General features: G+C 44.0%; 1 protein-coding gene across 3 annotated transcripts in view; it reads left to right on the top strand.

Moving 5' to 3' along the window:
- The window catches only part of MCF2 (MCF.2 cell line derived transforming sequence), a 174,016-nt gene that overhangs the window by 103,937 nt on the left and 52,584 nt on the right, over window positions 1-17,495 (top strand). For all 3 annotated transcript variants that reach the window (XM_069747026.1, XM_069747028.1, XM_069747027.1), the window contains 3 exons: window positions 4,739-4,858; window positions 13,686-13,802; window positions 16,167-16,316. In XM_069747026.1, the coding sequence (XP_069603127.1) occupies window positions 4,739-4,858; window positions 13,686-13,802; window positions 16,167-16,316 (387 nt within the window). The remainder of the gene's footprint in view (window positions 1-4,738; window positions 4,859-13,685; window positions 13,803-16,166; window positions 16,317-17,495) is intronic.

Here is a 17,495-nt window from a genome sequence, read left to right as displayed (position 1 = left end):
ATATATATTTTTTTTTTGGGCTCAAATATCAAATTCAATATACGTGTAAGTTTGTCAGGTATGTTGGTGCTAAGTCTCTCAACTCCGATAATAATATTAGATTTGGCTACAGATGATAAGTTCAGCTCCGCTACCTTTACACATCTGCTTTACTTTGGAAATGAAATAATCCGAATCAATAAAATAAATGGAACCATAGAACTAAATGTTTAGACTTTAAATATTTGAGTAAAAACGAAATATCCGATCGGCTGGCAGCATATTCTGGGACAGGTAGTTCTACTGCAGGTACAAGGTCAGCAGACATAATAACTAGATTATTTGGTTTCGAAACTTTATTTCCATTCTTGTGTAACTTTATTGACCAGAAAGAATGTGCTGGTGACATCTACGTCCTAAGAGTGCACAAACAAAATGAGCTGGTTTGATCATCCTGAAACCAATAGTACTGATTGTAGTTTCCATCACTTAGTGAGGAAGCATGTGCTGGAGCTTGTAGTTCCTTGGTGGGTATAAGGCTACTTTCACACTAGCGTTAACTGCAATCCGTCACAATGCGTCGTTTTGCAGAAAAAACGCATCCTGCAAAAGTGCTTGCAGGATGCGTTTTTTCCCCATAGACTTGTATTGACGACGCATTGCGACGGATTGCAACACGTCGCATCCGTCGTGCGACGGATGCGTCGTGCTTTGGCGGACCGTCGGGAGCAAAAAACGCTACATGTAACGTTTTTTGCTCCTGACGGACCGCTTTTTCCGACCGCGCATGCGTGGCCGGAACTCTGCCCCCACCTCCCCGCACCTCACAATGGGGCAGCGGATGCGCCGGAGAAATGCATCCGCTGCCTCCGTTGTGCAATGCGTTAAACGCTAGCGTCGGAATCTCTGCCCAATGCATTGCGACGGGGAGATTCTGACGCTAGTGTGAAAGTAGCCTAACTCTACTAAACAAGAGTAAAGTAATTAAATGATGCAAATGAAAGAGGGAGAAGTTGAAGTATATATTAGAGGTAGCATGATAGTTTTGTAGTATGTAAACTATTTTTTATGTTGTGTTGTCTAAACTGAAAAATTACCCATTGTGTTGTGTACAAAGCTCCTATGCAGACCAATGTGTTCATATAGTTACTACTACACACAAACTTGTGTATGCATTCAAATCATGCTGTGATTATCTCTGGTAGAAGATGGAAGATCTTTCATTCTGTAAGCAGTGGTTTCTTGTAGTCTTAAAACTGGTTATCCGGCCATAGGGTACAAGTCTGCAGTCACTCTGCCTGACTGCAGACTTGCCGTAATTCTCCGGTGGCATCGCTGGGAGGAGCGTATGTGTTTTGCATAGATGCAGTCACATGCCGACTAGACATGTGCAGCTTCACTCAATTCAAGTGTATTGTGCGAGACCAGACAGTCTAGTCTGAATGTGGCAGGAAGTATGCAAATCACATACTTGCGATCACATGACCACCCACTCCAGGCACCAAACAATCCTGACAGTGCCCAGATCCCACAGACTTGTACCCCGAGGCTGAGCAACTCCTTTATCCATGGAGACACCTAGGTTTGCATAGGAGCTGTATACCCCCAAAAGCAGAACATTTGTAGACTATTTGCATTACTTTTGCAATAAAAACATACCCTTTAAGTATTACGACTGCTAAATGTTGTGCTTGGAAATGACAAAACATGTAGTAAGGAATTGTGCCTTGCTGTTCGGAGCCATTCTGGTTGGCATGTATGATCTCTTGTAATACACCAAAGTCCTAACATCCCACAGGCTCATTCCTAGGATTCCCACTGTCTCTGCTGTCCAAGGTGCTGAAGTGATATACGACCATACTAAGTGTGCTGGAGCTTATTGACTTCTCCACTAAAGTCTCCAGATAAGGTCATTCATTACTTTGTAGGAAATCTTTATAGCTTCTGGTTATATTTGTATCCCAAAAACTCGGGTTACCGTCTCAAAAGTGTCTTATAAGACTCCTTGACTGAATATTAGATTTCACAGCGACCTTGGAGTGTTCATGTGACACAGAACAGTGTGACGTATGAACTCTTTTCTCTAGATATCGCACATTTTGATACTAAAGTGTCACCTTTAAGTTAATAGAGAACTCCATTCGAAGGAATTCACTAGCATTGGGTCATTGAACTCCTTAATACATCGCATGTTTCAAACCTTGGCAGAAGAAATGGTCGGAACGATCCGCAGAGGAAAAAAAACACTTTGAGATTCGATTCACAATTTGCATATAAAAAATTAAATTGCGTAGCACAATATCCCACAGCATCAGAGAACAGACAAATGTTATATGGCACGGCTGATCCCTCTCTCTCTTTATATCCCTCTTTCCTTTCTTTCCTTTCTCTCTTTCCAGTACTGAGATCTGCACAAATCGATTCACTGCAGATTAAATTTTTGGGAAAATTCAGCAAAGCCGGTGAATTCTAATTTTAAAAGATCTGCTCATCTCTACTAAGCAGTTTATTTCATTGTTCATTGTCACATTTCAGGATCCATGACTTTTTTTTCTTAATAATTTTATGGTCAATACACAGGTGCTTCTCACAAAATTAGAATATCATCAAAAAGTTAATTTATTTCAGTTCTTTAATGCAAAAAGTGAAACTCATATATTATATAGAGTCATTACAGAGTGATCTATTTCAAGTGTTTATTTCTGTTAATGTTGATGATTATGACTTACAGCCAGTGAAAAGCCAAAAAACATTATCTCAGTAAATTAGAATAATTAACTAAAAGCACCTGCAAAGGTTTCTTAAGCATTTAAAAAGGTCCCTTAGTCTATTTCAGTAGGCTCCACAATCATGGTGAAGACTGCTGACTTGTCAGATGTCCAGAAGGTAATCATTGACACACACCACAAGGAGGGTATGCCACAAAAGGTCATTGCTAAAGAAGCTGGCTGTTCACAGAGTGCTGTATCGAAGCATATTAATGGAAAGTTGAGTGGAAGGAAAAATTGTGGTAGAAAAAGGTGCACAAGCAACCGGGATAGCCACAGCTTTGAAAGGATTGTTAAATCCCATTACTTGCCAGATAAGCAATTTTCATTTTTTTTTAAAATGACAGATTTTTAATGATTTGGGGTCCTAAAGAATGAGAAACATAATTTGCCAAGAAAGGAAAGGGCATCCCAATATTCAATTAAAAATGACAATGACATGATTTCCTGTTTTGAAAACATTCATTTTACAAACACAACACAAAAAATTGGACCTAATTATAAAAATTATTAAATCTTAGTTACTAGAAGAAAAAGATTAGGCGTCCCTAAAAAAAGACATTGGTAGATAAAGGGTTAAGAAAAGGCCATACAAAAATTTGGGGGAGATTCACAAGGAGTGGCCTGCTGCTGGAGTCATTGCTTCAAGACCCCCACAGACAGACGTTTCCAGGACATGGGCTACAAGTGTCGCATTCCTTGTGTCAAGCCACTCATGACCAATAGACAATCCCAGAACTGTCTTACCGAGGCCAGGGAGAAAAAGAACTGGACTGTTGCTCAGTGGTCCATGGTGTTGTTTTCAGATGAAAGTGAATTTTTCATTTAATTTTGAAATCAAGGTCCCAGCGTCTGGAGGAAGAATGAAGAGGCCACAATCCAAGCTGCTTGAGGTCTAGTGTGAAGTTTCGACAATCAGTGATGGTTTGGGGAGCCATGTCATCTGCTGGTGTAGGTACACTGTGTTTTATCAAGACCAAAGTCAGCGCAGCTGTCTACCAGGAAATTTTAGAACACTTCATGCTTCATTCTGCCTACATGCTTTTTGGAGGTGGAAATTTCATTCTCCAGCAGGACTTGGCACCTGTCCACACTGCCAAAAGTACCAATACCTGGTTTACAACCAACACTATCACTGTGCTTGATTGGCAGCAAACTCCCCTGACATTAACCCCATAGAGAATCTATGGGGTATTGTCAAGCGGAAGATGAGACACCAGACCCAACAATGCAGGTGAGCTGAAGGCTGCTATCAAAGCTACCTGAGCTTCCATAACACCTCAGCAGTGCCACAGGCTGATCGCCTCCATGCCACGCCGCATTAATGCAGTAACTGATGCAAAAGGAACCCTGACCAAGTTTTGAGTTCACTTATTAAACATACATTTCAGTATGCCAACATTTCAGATTTTAACATTATTTTTCAAGATGATGTTATAATTTATTTTAATTTACTGAGATAAGTTGTAAAATGCAAAGTATACCGCTGTAGTGGCGCTTTAACAAATAACAAACAATTTTTTTTGGCGTTGTTGTTTTATTGCTTCTAAACTTTTCGTAATATTGTTGCCCTCTTAGCAGACTTGACTGTCTGTGACTGCCTCTAGCTACTCCCTCCCCCTCCACCCTTCTCTCTCTATAGAACTTTATGAGCATCAATCATTTCCTATCTCAGTAATGGAAGAGTCTGCTTTCACTGATTTTACTTTCAAATTTATTCAGAATGAAAGATCAGTCCCAGAGGTGAAAAATGCTGATTTCTCTGAAAAGATACATTGCAAAGTTTCGGATTTACAGCATGTGAAACCTTTACTTATTCCTATTCAGGTATATGCAGATATTAGTAATGTCCAATACTTTCAGGTCCTTGTGTCGGTCACAAAGCCTCCACAACTGTCTACACTTTAGGCTCAGGCTGGACGGATATAGACAATGTTGTAATGTTGTGTTCTTGCATGCAGCCATTAACTAGCTGTTGTACTTGTCTTTAGCACTCATTTCCTGGGAACCTGCATCTAGTTTTGGTCTTAAGACCTACAGGATTTTTTCAGCGGACCTTCACGGACATTGGATTTCGCTTCAGCCAGGAGGACTTTATATTGAAGCTTCCGGTAATATTTTACAGTATTCAAAAGTCACATCCGAAATCTTATCGTTTGTTCGTTAGTTCGTTGGTTCAGTAAATATAAGCTGTATTAATTGTTAGGTGTCGAGTTCCCGCTTCTGCACAAGGGGAATCTCGAGCCATCTCCGCTGCGGTCTCCCATTCTTATCCAGCCGCAGTGGAGTCTGCTCAGCAGAGACGTCGGTCCCAGCATCTTGCTCAGTCTCACTCTGTACAAAGAGTTACTGCTGCTTTTCCTGCTTCTGCCATTGAAGTCAGTGTTTGGCAGCGGCGAGCAGATGCTTTTGGGGCTAAGTCCTGCTTTTCTCTTTCTGAGCATGCCCAGGGCAAGATCTCCCATTGGAGATCGAGGGTCACATGCTCAGGTACTGCAGCACATCTCATTGGTCCTCCAGGAAGGTCCTGAAAGGGCAAAACTTTGGTAGCAGCTTCCCATTGGTCCTTTATTGGAAGGTCCTGAACGTGCTGCAACTATATAAGCTGCGCATGACCGCACGGCCATGCGCTAGTGTACATTTGTAAATGTGTGTGTGTTGTGAGTGAAAGTCGCTCTTTAAATAACCCTCCCTATTGGATGACTGTTCGCGGAAGGTGTATGTTTGCTATCTAGCGCCCGACTTAGCCATCAGCACGTAAACACACAATACAGCGTCTTATTGCTGTGACCGCCAGTGCGGCGCCTTGTGCTTTCACAGCGCTTTCCTGACCCAAGCCTGGGTGGAGAGTGGCATTCGCCAGTGCGGCACTGCATGCACTCTCGTGCTTCTATTGCTGTCACTCTGACACCTCAGTAGCGGTGTCGAGCGCATGAGGTCTATGTACTCAAATCCTGTGTCTTGGGATTGAGTTCTGAGACTCGTTGCTTGCGCTCTTGGTGCGGTACCACGGCCCTGTGACATAACAGGGTTCGCTTCCTTCACACAGGGTGAGGTTAGCCTATGTGTGTATTCACTTTGTACCGCCATATAGTCCGTCATTACTTGGCAGCAGGTTCCATCTCTGCACGGTGGACCCCAGGCTGCGAACGCAACATACTCTATCTGTTTTATTATTTGGTGCGTTCCGCTAGCCCTAACATTACACTAGCGCCAGGGTCTGGCTAGTAATGACGGACAAACAGCAATCCTTGCGGTATATCCAGCAGCTGGAGGGTAGGTTGGCGGCTCTCGAGAGCTCAACCTCAGCTGTGGATGTTACCGCAGTTGCTGTACAGGCTGCTAGCGTGGCTGCAGCAACCTTGTCCATTGCCACCCCTGTTCCGACATTATCTCGCCTCCCGCTGCCAGAAAAATTTTCTGGTGATAGCAAATTTTGTAGGGGATTCGTGAGTCAGTGCTCTATTCACCTCGAGCTCCTGGCGGCACGTTTTCCCACAGAGCGGGCTAAGGTGGGATTTATAGTGTCTCTCTTGTCGGACAGGGCGTTGGAATGGGCTACGCCGCTGTGGGAGCGTGGCGATCATGTGGTGCAGAGTGCTCCGCTGTTTCTGAGCACTCTGAAACAGGTCTTTTTAGGACCTCAAGTCACCCATGATACTGCGCTCCAACTGCTGGCATTAACTCAGGGTGAGTCCTTGGTCAGTCATTTTGCCGTCCAATTCCGCACTTTAGCTTCTGAGCTGGACTGGTCGGATAAAGCCCTTATCCCCATATTTTGGAGGGGCCTGGCTGATCACGTTAAGGACGCTCTGGCCACTAGGGAGATTCCTGCCACACTGGAGGAGTTAATAACTGTCTCCACTCGAATTGACCTCCGTTTTAACGAGCGGAGGTTAGAGCGAGCCCAGTGTAGGCAGAGGTTTTGACTGGCTCCTACCTTCGCCAAACCTCTGGAATCTCCGGTCCTGGTTCCTGAGTCACATGAGGCCATGGAAGTGTCACAAGCGGGATCTAAGTCCCGGACCGCTTGTGCACTCAAGGTCTGTCATGTTTGCCAGCAGTCAGGACATCTAGCCACCAGATGTCCTCAGCGGTCGAGGAAACGTCAGCGTCTAGTGGTAGTAGGTGGAGGTACACTAGACACGGCGACGTTTGCCTCTAAATTGTCCTTTAAGGGGACAATTATTATAGGCTCATTCTCCCACTCGGTAGAGCTCTGCGTGGATTCTGGGGCGGAGGGCAATTTTATGTCTTCTGCCTTCGCCCAACGTCACGCAATACCCCTGGTTATGCTAGCTCAACCAGTAACGGTACGAGAGGTGAATGGGTCGACACTGCCCTCACAGATAACACACCAGACCATCCCTTTTACTCTGTCCATGTCGCCATCTCATCAGGAGATTATATCTCTGCTCGTCATTCCTGAGGGAATTGATGAGGTCCTGTTGGGAATACCTTGGCTACAGTACCACTCTCCTCATATCGAGTGGTCCTCAGGCAGAATTCTGGGATGGGGCGAATCTTGTGGGGGTAGGTGTCAGAGGGAGTGCGTTCAGGTTGCTACTACAGAGGTACCCGCAGATCTATCCTCTCTCCCCAAGCAGTATTGGTCTTATGCAGACGTGTTCTCCAAAAAGGCGGCGGAGATCCTTCCGCCCCATCGCCCCTATGACTGTCCTATTGATCTCTTGCCTGGTGCTGAGCCTCCCCGGGGTCGAGTCTATCCATTATCTCTCCCGTAGACGGAGGAAATGTCACAGTACATCCAGGAAAATCTGGCAAGAGGATTCATTAGGAAGTCAGTGTCACCTGCTGGTGCAGGGTTCTTCTTCGTGCAGAAGAAGAATGGGGAATTGCGTCCATGCATAGACTACAGGGGTCTTAACGCCATCACCGTTAAGAATAAGTATCCTTTGCCCTTGATATCTGAGCACTTCGATAGGCTTCGGGGAGCAAGGGTATTTACTAAATTAGATCTGCGGGGTGCTTACAACCTGATTCGCATCCGTGAGGGGGACGAATGGAAGACGGCTTTTAACACCAGGGATGGGCACTATGAATATCTGGTGATGCCCTTCGGGCTCTGTAATGCCCCAGCCGTTTTCCAAGACTTTGTGAACGACATCTTCCGGGATATGCTTTCCACCTCGGTCGTAGTCTATCTGGATGATATTCTCATCTACTCTCCAGATATTGACTCCCACCGGAGAGATGTTTGCAAAGTCTTCGACCTCCTATGGGCAAACTCCCTCTATGCCAAGTTGGAGAAGTGTATGTTCGAGCAGGAGTCCTTACCTTTCCTAGGCTACATCATCTCTGCCCAGGGATTGGCTATGGATCCTGCCAAACTACAGGCTGTGATGGACTGGCAGGACCCCCATTCTCTTAAAGCGGTGCAGCGCATTAAGGGGTTCATTAATTATTATCGCCAGTTCATTCCACACTTCTCAACTTTGGTAGCTCCCTTGGTTGCCCTCACCAAGAAGGGGGCAAATCCCAAATTGTGGTCTGAGGAGGTCTCCAAGGCCTTTAACTCCATAAAGTCACACTTCGCTAGCGCTCCCATCCTACATCGCCCCGATGTTGATAAGCTATTTATCATGGAGGTGGATGCCTCTTCTGCTGGTGCTGGAGCAGTCCTCTTCCAAAAGGATGCTCAAGGTCGGAAGCATCCTTGCTTCTTCTTTTCTAAGACCTTCTCACCAGCAGAGAGGAATTATTCCATCGGGGACAGGGAGTTGCTAGCCATGAAGTTGGCTTTCTCAGAGTGGAGACATCTCTTGGAGGGAGCACGTTTTCCCTTCCAAGTCTTCACAGACCATAAAAATTTGGTGTACCTGCAGACAGCCCAGCGGTTGAATTCTCGCCAGGCCAGATGGTCCTTATTCTTCTCCCGGTTTCATTTCACCCTCCATTTTCTTTCTGGGGAGAAGAACATTCGGGCCGACGCTCTCTCTCGCTCCGTTGTGTCATCTGCGGAGGAGGAAGAGGAGCCTCGGCTTATTGTCCCCACCGAGATCTTGAGAACTGTGGCCCCGGTTTCGCTAGAGTCTGTGCCTCCGGGCAAGACTTTTGTACCATCCAGTTTGCGACCGGAGATTCTGTCTTGGGCACACTCGTCCAGGGTGGGTGGACATTTTGGTTCCAAAAGGACATCTGAGTTACTGGCGAGGACATACTGGTGGCCGCATATGGCTCGTGATGTCGCAGAATATGTTCGGGCGTGTGTCTCTTGCGCCAAGAACAAGTCCCCTCGGCAACGGCCAGCTGGTTTGCTTTACCCTCTGCCGGTGGCGGACAGGCCCTGGGAGATGGTCGGGATGGACTTTGTGGTGGGCTTACCCAAGTCTCGTAACTGCACCATTATCTGGGTGATCACTGACCATTTTTCCAAAATGGTGCACTTGGTGCCTCTTCCACGGCTACCTTCTGCACGGGCATTGGCTGTCTTGTTCATCAAACATATCTTTCGCCTACACGGTATGCCAGACAAAATTGTTAGTGACCGGGGTCCCCAGTTTGCGTCTCGATTCTGGAGAGAGCTTTGTCGTCTACTCAGTATTGAGTTGAATCTCTCTTCGGCATATCATCCCGAGACGAATGGGTTAGTAGAGAGGGCCAACCAGACCTTGGTCTCATATTTACGACATTTTGTTTCTGCCAGGCAGGATGACTGGGCATCCTTGCTACCGTGGGCAGAGTTTGCGCTTAACAATGCCGTAGCCGACTCCACCGATCAGACTCCATTCCTCCTAAATTACGGCCAGCATCCGCGTGTCCCTGTGCCCATGCCTGTGTCTTCTGCTGACTCCAGGGTGGCAGACTGGGCTGTGGAGGCACAGGACATTTGGGACCGCACTCAGGATGCCATTCGGGCCTCCAAGGAGAGAATGAGGTCCTCTGCCGATGCTCATCGGCGTCCCACTCCGACCTTTGCTCCTGGCGACTTAGTGTGGCTCTCCGCCCGTAACATCAGGCTGCGTGTTGAGTCCACTAAGTTTGCACCTCGCTACTTGGGTCCCTTCAAGGTCCTTGAACAGGTTAACCCTGTGGTCTACCGTCTGGCCCTTCCTCCACGCTTGGGTATCACCGACACCTTTCATGTGTCCCTCTTGAAACCTGTATACATGTCCCGGTTCTCCGAGTCATCTGCCGGGACATCGGGTTCGTCTACGGACGATTACGAGGTGAATGCTATTTTGGGGTGCAAGGTGGTACATGGCAAAAAGTTCTATCTGGTGGATTGGAAGGGTTATGGCCCAGAGGACAGGTCCTGGGAGCCTGCTGAAAACATTCGGGCCCCACAGCTCATTGCTGCCTTCGAGCGTAGCGAGGCCCAAGGAGGGGGGGTTTCTAGGAGGGGGGGTAATGTTAGGTGTCGAGTTCCCGCTTCTGCACAAGGGGAATCTCGAGCCATCTCCGCTGCGGTCTCCCATTCTTATCCAGCCGCAGTGGAGTCTGCTCAGCAGAGACGTCGGTCCCAGCGTCTTGCTCAGTCTCACTCTGTACAAAGAGTTACTGCTGCTTTTCCTGCTTCTGCCATTGAAGTCAGTGTTTGGCAGCGGCGAGCAGATGCTTTTGGGGCTAAGTCCTGCTTTTCTCTTTCTGAGCATGCCCAGGGCAAGATCTCCCATTGGAGATCGAGGGTCACATGCTCAGGTACTGCAGCACATCCCATTGGTCCTCCAGGAAGGTCCTGAAAGGGCAAAACTTTGGTAGCAGCTTCCCATTGGTCCTTTATTGGAAGGTCCTGAACGTGCTGCAACTATATAAGCTGCACATGACCGCACGGCCATGCGCTAGTGTACATTTGTAAATGTGTGTGTGTTGTGAGTGAAAGTCGCTCTTTAAATAACCCTCCCTATTGGATGACTGTTCGCGGAAGGTGTATGTTTGCTATCTAGCGCCCGACTTAGCCATCAGCACGTAAACACACAATACAGCGTCTTATTGCTGTGACCGCCAGTGCGGCGCCTTGTGCTTTCACAGCGCTTTCCTGACCCAAGCCTGGGTGGTTAGTGGCGTTCGCCAGTGCGGCACTGCATGCACTCTCGTGCTTCTATTGCTGTCACTCTGACACCTCAGTAGCGGTGTCGAGCGCATGAGGTCTATGTACTCAAATCCTGTGTCTTGGGATTGAGTTCTGAGACTCGTTGCTTGCGCTCTTGGTGCGGTACCACGGCCCTGTGACGTAACAGGGTTCGCTTCCTTCACACAGGGTGAGGTTAGCCCATGTGTGTATTCACTTTGTACCGCCATATAGTCCGTCATTACTTGGCAGCAGGTTCCATCTCTGCACGGTGGAGCCCGGGTTGCGAACGCACCATACTCTATCTGTCTTATTATTTGGTGCGTTCCGCTAGCCCTAACAATTAATAGTATTTTCTGAGATTCATGTAAGGTTTTTGAAGGCGTTCCCAGTGTAAATACAGTCTGGAAAATGACGCCTTCTTTCTTCACTGTGGGACACTTCTAAGTAGTGGTGTGATTGGTTTTTATGGGCTTCCTAAGGATAGACAGTACTATGCAAATGTTTTTGGTGGGGATGGAAAAAATGCTGGAAAGTAATAAAGATTTTTGAAATACTCGTGAGAAAAGTTCATTTTTATCAGTCAAGTAAATACAAAGTGAATGAACAGGTCAGAAATCTAGATCAAATCACTACTTGGTGACCGCCCTTTGCCTTCAAGACAGAATCAATTCTTTTTAGGCACATTTGCACACAGGATTTGAAGGAAGTTGGCTGGGAGGTTGTTCCAAACATCTTGGAAAACAGATCACTGATCCTCTGTGGATGTAGGTTTGTGTAAATCCTTCTGTCTCTTCATGTAATCTCAGACAGACCCGATGACATTGCGATCAGGGCTTTGTGGGGGCCATATCATCGCTTTCAGGACCCATCGTTCTTAATGCTGCAGATAGTTTTTAATTACATGGACTGTATGTTTGGGGTCGTTATCCTGCTGCAGAACACATTTTGAGCCCATCAGATGCCTCCCTGATGATATTGTATGAAGGTATCTGCCTACGTTTCTCAGCACTGAGGACAACATTAATCTTTACTGTAACAAACAACCATGTATTTCACATTTTGACTCATCAATCCAGAACATCTGCTGTGATTTTTTTGGTGCACCCTAGTTCCTATGTTTTCAAGTATACTTGAGTCTCTCTGATGTGATTTCATGTCTAAGATATTGGTCACAATTCATTCAGGAAAATCAGTTCTGGCCAGACTAGACCAACAGTAGCTGGGTCCCAATGGTTACTGCCCGTTCTGACCTGGTGGCACTGCTGGAAATGTTCAGATTTCTGAAGGAAGTACCGTAAGTATGATGTGTCTTTCTTCTGCACTTAGTTTCCTTGGTCGACCATTGCATTTCAGGTCCTCAAAGTTGCCCACTTGGCGTCCTTACTGCTGAGAAATACAGGCAGATATTTATCCATCATGCAATTCCATCAGGGAGGCGTCTTACTGGCTCCAAAATTCTGAATTTATTGCATAAATTTCTGCATTTATTTGTAAGCTATTGGACTGTAATTAGCCCATTACAGAAGGATTTAAACAAGCCCACATCCACAAAAGATCTGTGGTTAGTTCTCCAAGATGTTTGGACCAACCTCTCTGTTGAGTTCCTTCAAGAACTTTGCTAACGGTAACTAGACAAATTTATGATGTTTTGAAGGCAGAAGGCAGTCACAAAATATTGATTTCATTTAGATTTCTCTCTTGTTCATTCAATTTGAATTGTTAATTAATAAAAATATTCTATTAGCTCTTCTATGTTTGAGAGTATTCTTGATTTGCAGTATTTTTTCTGCACCTGCCTAAAACTTTTGAACAATCTTATATATGTTAATTACGGTAAATGCCATAACAGCCTATGAGTAATGCTAAAAATGGCCGTTATCTCTCTAAAGCTGCTTTCACATTACATTGAACTCACTTCTCAGTTTTTTTTGTTTAAAGTGAATGTGTGTTTCAGACATAGCTTCTGCTGTATGCATTAAATGGAAGGTGTGATGGGTAGGCTATGGCACCTATGTGTGGATATGTCATGAAACAGTCATGAACATATATCTAAGATGTTAAATGGTGGCGATTTTAGTCTATGGGTGACACTGTTAGGCATCTGCCACTGCTAACACCTAGGCCACATTCACATGGTCAGTATTTGGACAGTATTTTATATCAGCATTAGTAAGCCAAAACCAGGAGTAGAACAGTATAACAGAAACATGTCACCACTTCTGTATTTATCACCCACTCCTGGTGGTTTTGGCTTAAAAATACTGATGTAAAATACTGAACAAATACTGAACGTGTGAACGTGGCCTTAATATATACAATCTAGACATTGAAGATGAGATGTGAATGAGGCCTTAAAGAGATATTAGCATTTTTATGTTTTTTTTGGGGCAGCCATTTTTGCAAAACTAATGTTGTGCAGTCTCATATTTTACAGAGCTTCTCTGGATTTAACAGTGAAACTGTCACGTTTATCTATTGTTATTGACTAACGAGTTGCCTGGGCCTATTATATTGATGTCCTATCTGTGGATAGAGCATCAGTATCAGAAAAGTGGGGGTTCAACACCTAATCAGCTGTTATTAGCTCCTGTGGCTGCTGGATGAAAACTTTGAACAGGAATAAAGAGTTTTGCTCAATGTGTAGCAGCTGCTGCCGTGTACTGCAGATCACATCACATTTTGGAAAATATGAGTTGATCTGTAGCATAAGTTTGTAGCCACGCAGTGGTCTGTGATCACATCTGGCCGGCACTGGAGCTAATTACAGATGATTAGATGATATTGAGAACCAATCCTGTGGATAATCCAGCAATATCACATGCTAAGACAACCCTTTTAACCATGCCGACAAAATAATAGACTACTGTCATCTGCTGTGGAGCTCATGTTCTTCATGTCTCTAGGTGGTTATGCTCAGTTCTGCATCAGATTTACTTAAATACATAGATGAAAAGCAACTGACAGCAGAATTCGGAGGCACGCTGGAATATCGCCACCGGGACTGGGTCGTCTTCAGAACAGTATGTTGTGTTTTTTTACACTTAAAAGAAAAAACTTAACCCTGGTTATCCTGACAAATGTTTCTGGGGAGGCGCATCTATAGGTGAGAAGCCCACAAGTATCCTGCTTCTGGCCTTGCGTACATGACTTGGCATGTACTACCCTTCATTCTTCCTTCTCGAGATCCGTTGGAAGGTTTATGGCATCACAAATCATCCATTCTCACTTGGTCACAAAACAGACTTCTCAATTTCTTATTTTAACAGCAAAGTTAGCGATAGCCCATGCTTGGAAAAAAGGCACATTCATTCCCTCAATTCTCAGCTTGTGTAGAGAACTTTATGCCCAATGAACTAATTAGAAGTGTCTTGAATGGCACTCAATCAAAACTCAAAATATGGATCTCGTGGAAAGCGGAGACTCATCTGCATCTATCCTAGGCTACTTGTGTACCATAACGCACCATATCTCTATCAACGCATGGTCCTCTCTTCTCATCTTACATGCCCCCTTTCCTATCTTGTCCGTTATTGCCTTCACCTCTAATAATACTGTTGATGTTAAATGCCATTCTTTTCTTTCGTGCTCTCTGTACGACGGCTTGTAGAAATCACACCGTAGACAAGTCATATCGTGTTGATTTTTCTTTCTTTTTTTAAACTGAATCATATTGATAAAACATAATAAGATATGTAATTGAGGAAAGAAAAAATTCACTTATTTTTTCTTCAGTCACCACAGTTTTCCATTTTCATAGAGCTCCATTTTTTTATGTTCAATCTACAGTGTCAAATTAGAAAACCTTGGCCCCAATGGAGGAAATGATGCTGATTTTATAGTGAACATATTCGGTTTAATTGCATTATAATTTTTTTTTTTTACTTTACACACATGGGACATATCATCAAAATATGATTTTCCTAAAATGGCAAGTTATCCCCTATCTGAACCCTGCGAATGGGGTTTTGCAGAAACTGGTCTAGAATGGAGTGGACTGTGCATATTCGGCCTCGACATCTTTCATTGTCTATGGAGCAGAGGCTGGACATATCGTAGCTCCAGTGTCAAGATGGCTGAGGGTCCAAGCGATAGGGGATACCTTATGATTTTGGGAAAACTTCTTTAAGATCTAACAATTCATATGTGAATAATCCCAGAAATAGATCTTATTGGAAAGCGATTGGCTTCAAAGTAATCTCAAGATCAGGGATGTCTTAAATTTCAGAGATAGCTTCATTAATTCTCTGAGCATTTGGTCCATTAGTGATCAGCTGCGTTTCGTGGAGGAAACAAATAGGATAAAATCTCTTTTTCTATAACAAATTGAAAAGCGTTAGCCCAACTTTGTAATGCTCAGACATTTTAGATCCTTATGGCCACATCTTCCATTTCTATCTCCTCTGTTATTTTCCTATGTAAAAAGCCATCTTCTCGGTCAGCTGGTCTACATAAAATGGTCTAATTTATAATACCCGCCTCTACAGCATGGATAATAAAGGCCGTCATGACTACAAATGTTGATGGTACATGTTCCAATATCAATCCATTATTAGGCACATTCAATAAGAGCTGTATCCAAGGGAATCACTGTTTATGGAAATCAAATTTGTCGAAAAAAACTAAGATGTCCATGCTGGAGTGTGGAGCCATATTCTCATTTCTCTTTGTGAAAAAAAAATTGCTGTCATCAGCATTTGGTACCAGTGAGCAATATCATACTACTGTATAAGAAAAGGTTATGGTGGATCGATATAGTTACTATGATGCTGTAACCACATTTTGAGAAAACTCCATTATTACAGATGCAATAATTCTATACTAGTCACAGAAGCTCCTGGATTCTTCCATAGTTCATAAATGTGAATGAATTGCAGATTAAATGACCTTTCAAGGTCAGAAACTAATTAGCAAAACATGAGAGGGGTTCTACCACCTATAATAAAATTTGCTCAAAGGCAATTAATGTTCTTAAATAATAGATGAAGCTAAACGCAATGGTTCTATTCCCTATACGGTCCTCGAGAACGGCCAGTCCATGGTCTCAATTTGGACCAAAAGTGATGATGTCTTGTTATTTGGTCACCCACCGCTTTGCGGCAGGGTCAACTGTGTGACGAACAGTAAGTTATCACTTGCCAATCTGGCTGAGACCACCCATGGTGAAGCGACGTGGGAGCTGAAACCGTGATATCAAAGCAAATCTGAATAATACAGTTGTGCAATGATAGAACATTTCTAACACAATAGAACACATCCAGGTTTCTATGAGAAAATGACATTGACTTTCTTTGTCATAGCTGGAAAAGTTGAATAAACAAGTATTGTAAAACCTTAGTGTAATATTTGCTGTGTTTTCATGTCATTCCTCTGTATTCCTCAACCAGGCCATCGAGGGTTTTGCATTGACAGTGAAGGAAATTGCTCAGATGCTCCAGGCCTTTGGTACCGAATTGGCTGAGACAGAATTACCGAGCGATGTGTATTCAATTGAGCATATTCTAGCAAACCGCACTGAAAAGTACTGCCAGCTGAAGGTAGGTCTAATTGGATTTCATGAAGATAGATTGTTGCAAGACATGAAGGAGCAGCACTTTTACTTTTAACACTTTTGCCGTGCTAGAAAATACGAAAGCTAAGGTTCAAGTGACTGTAACGTCCATTTCTGCGTTTCCAGTGGTTTTCTATGATTGTTAGCGCATCTACTTGGTGATCATGGACAGCATTTCAGACTTGGTTGTTGATATCTGCAGATGCTCATTTTTTCATGGAGTAACATCCAAGCTAAGATGTTTTCTGCTTGTGCTGCGTATACGACTTTCAATGAAATGTTAGATTTTAAAAGCAATTGGTTTACTATAAGGAGACTCCAGAGTCACTGGGAAACGGATGATTTGTAATAATTTATGACTAGGGATGAGTGGACCATGGATGTTTGGGTTTGTCATGTTCAAGCGAACTTTAGTCCAAAGTTCGGTTCATGTACCAGAACTCTGCCAAAACTTGAACCTGAGCCCCATAGAAGTCAATGGGAACCCCAACTTTAGTGCTGTAAAATGGTCGTAATAAGAGCTGCAAAAAGCTCCTCTCTCTTGCCCCTCTTCTTTTCTCTTTCTCTCTCTCTAGCCCCTTTTTCTTCCTCTCTCTTTCCCCTTTCCCCTTTCTTCCCGGATGATGAGAATTCAGTATATAGTATATGAAGTAATTATCAGATGTTGTAAATGGATCAATGCTTACCCATTGATCCATTTACAACATCTGATAATTACTTTACGCACGTCGGGGCGTTCCTGGGCAGCGGTACACAACTATGGGTAATCATTAATCCATTTACAACATCTGATAATTACTTTATATACTATATACTGAATTCTCATCATCCGGGAACAATATATGTATGACTACCTTAAAGGATGTCTCTGGGAATCTTATATGGGACTTATACCAATCATAGTGTGTTTTAATGCTTAAAGTGATATGGCTAGATGTGGTACTTCCGCTGCACATGGAATTTTGACTAATTCTCTTTGACAAAACTCACATGGTATTATGTATACTTTTTTAATTTGTTCTCAATAAACTTTATGGATTTTATGGCATTTGTGATATAGTGGTCTGTGGGTACTTGGTACTCATCTTGTGGTAGTTATACGTATTTGTCTACTAATCTTTACTTGGTTGGTTACTATTGATGGAGAAGCAAGTACAAGAATGCT

The sequence above is a fragment of the Ranitomeya imitator genome, chromosome 2 (genome assembly GCF_032444005.1).
Source record: "Ranitomeya imitator isolate aRanImi1 chromosome 2, aRanImi1.pri, whole genome shotgun sequence".
Classification (NCBI taxonomy): domain Eukaryota; kingdom Metazoa; phylum Chordata; class Amphibia; order Anura; family Dendrobatidae; genus Ranitomeya; species Ranitomeya imitator.
This window is presented reverse-complemented; position numbering and strand designations above follow the sequence as displayed.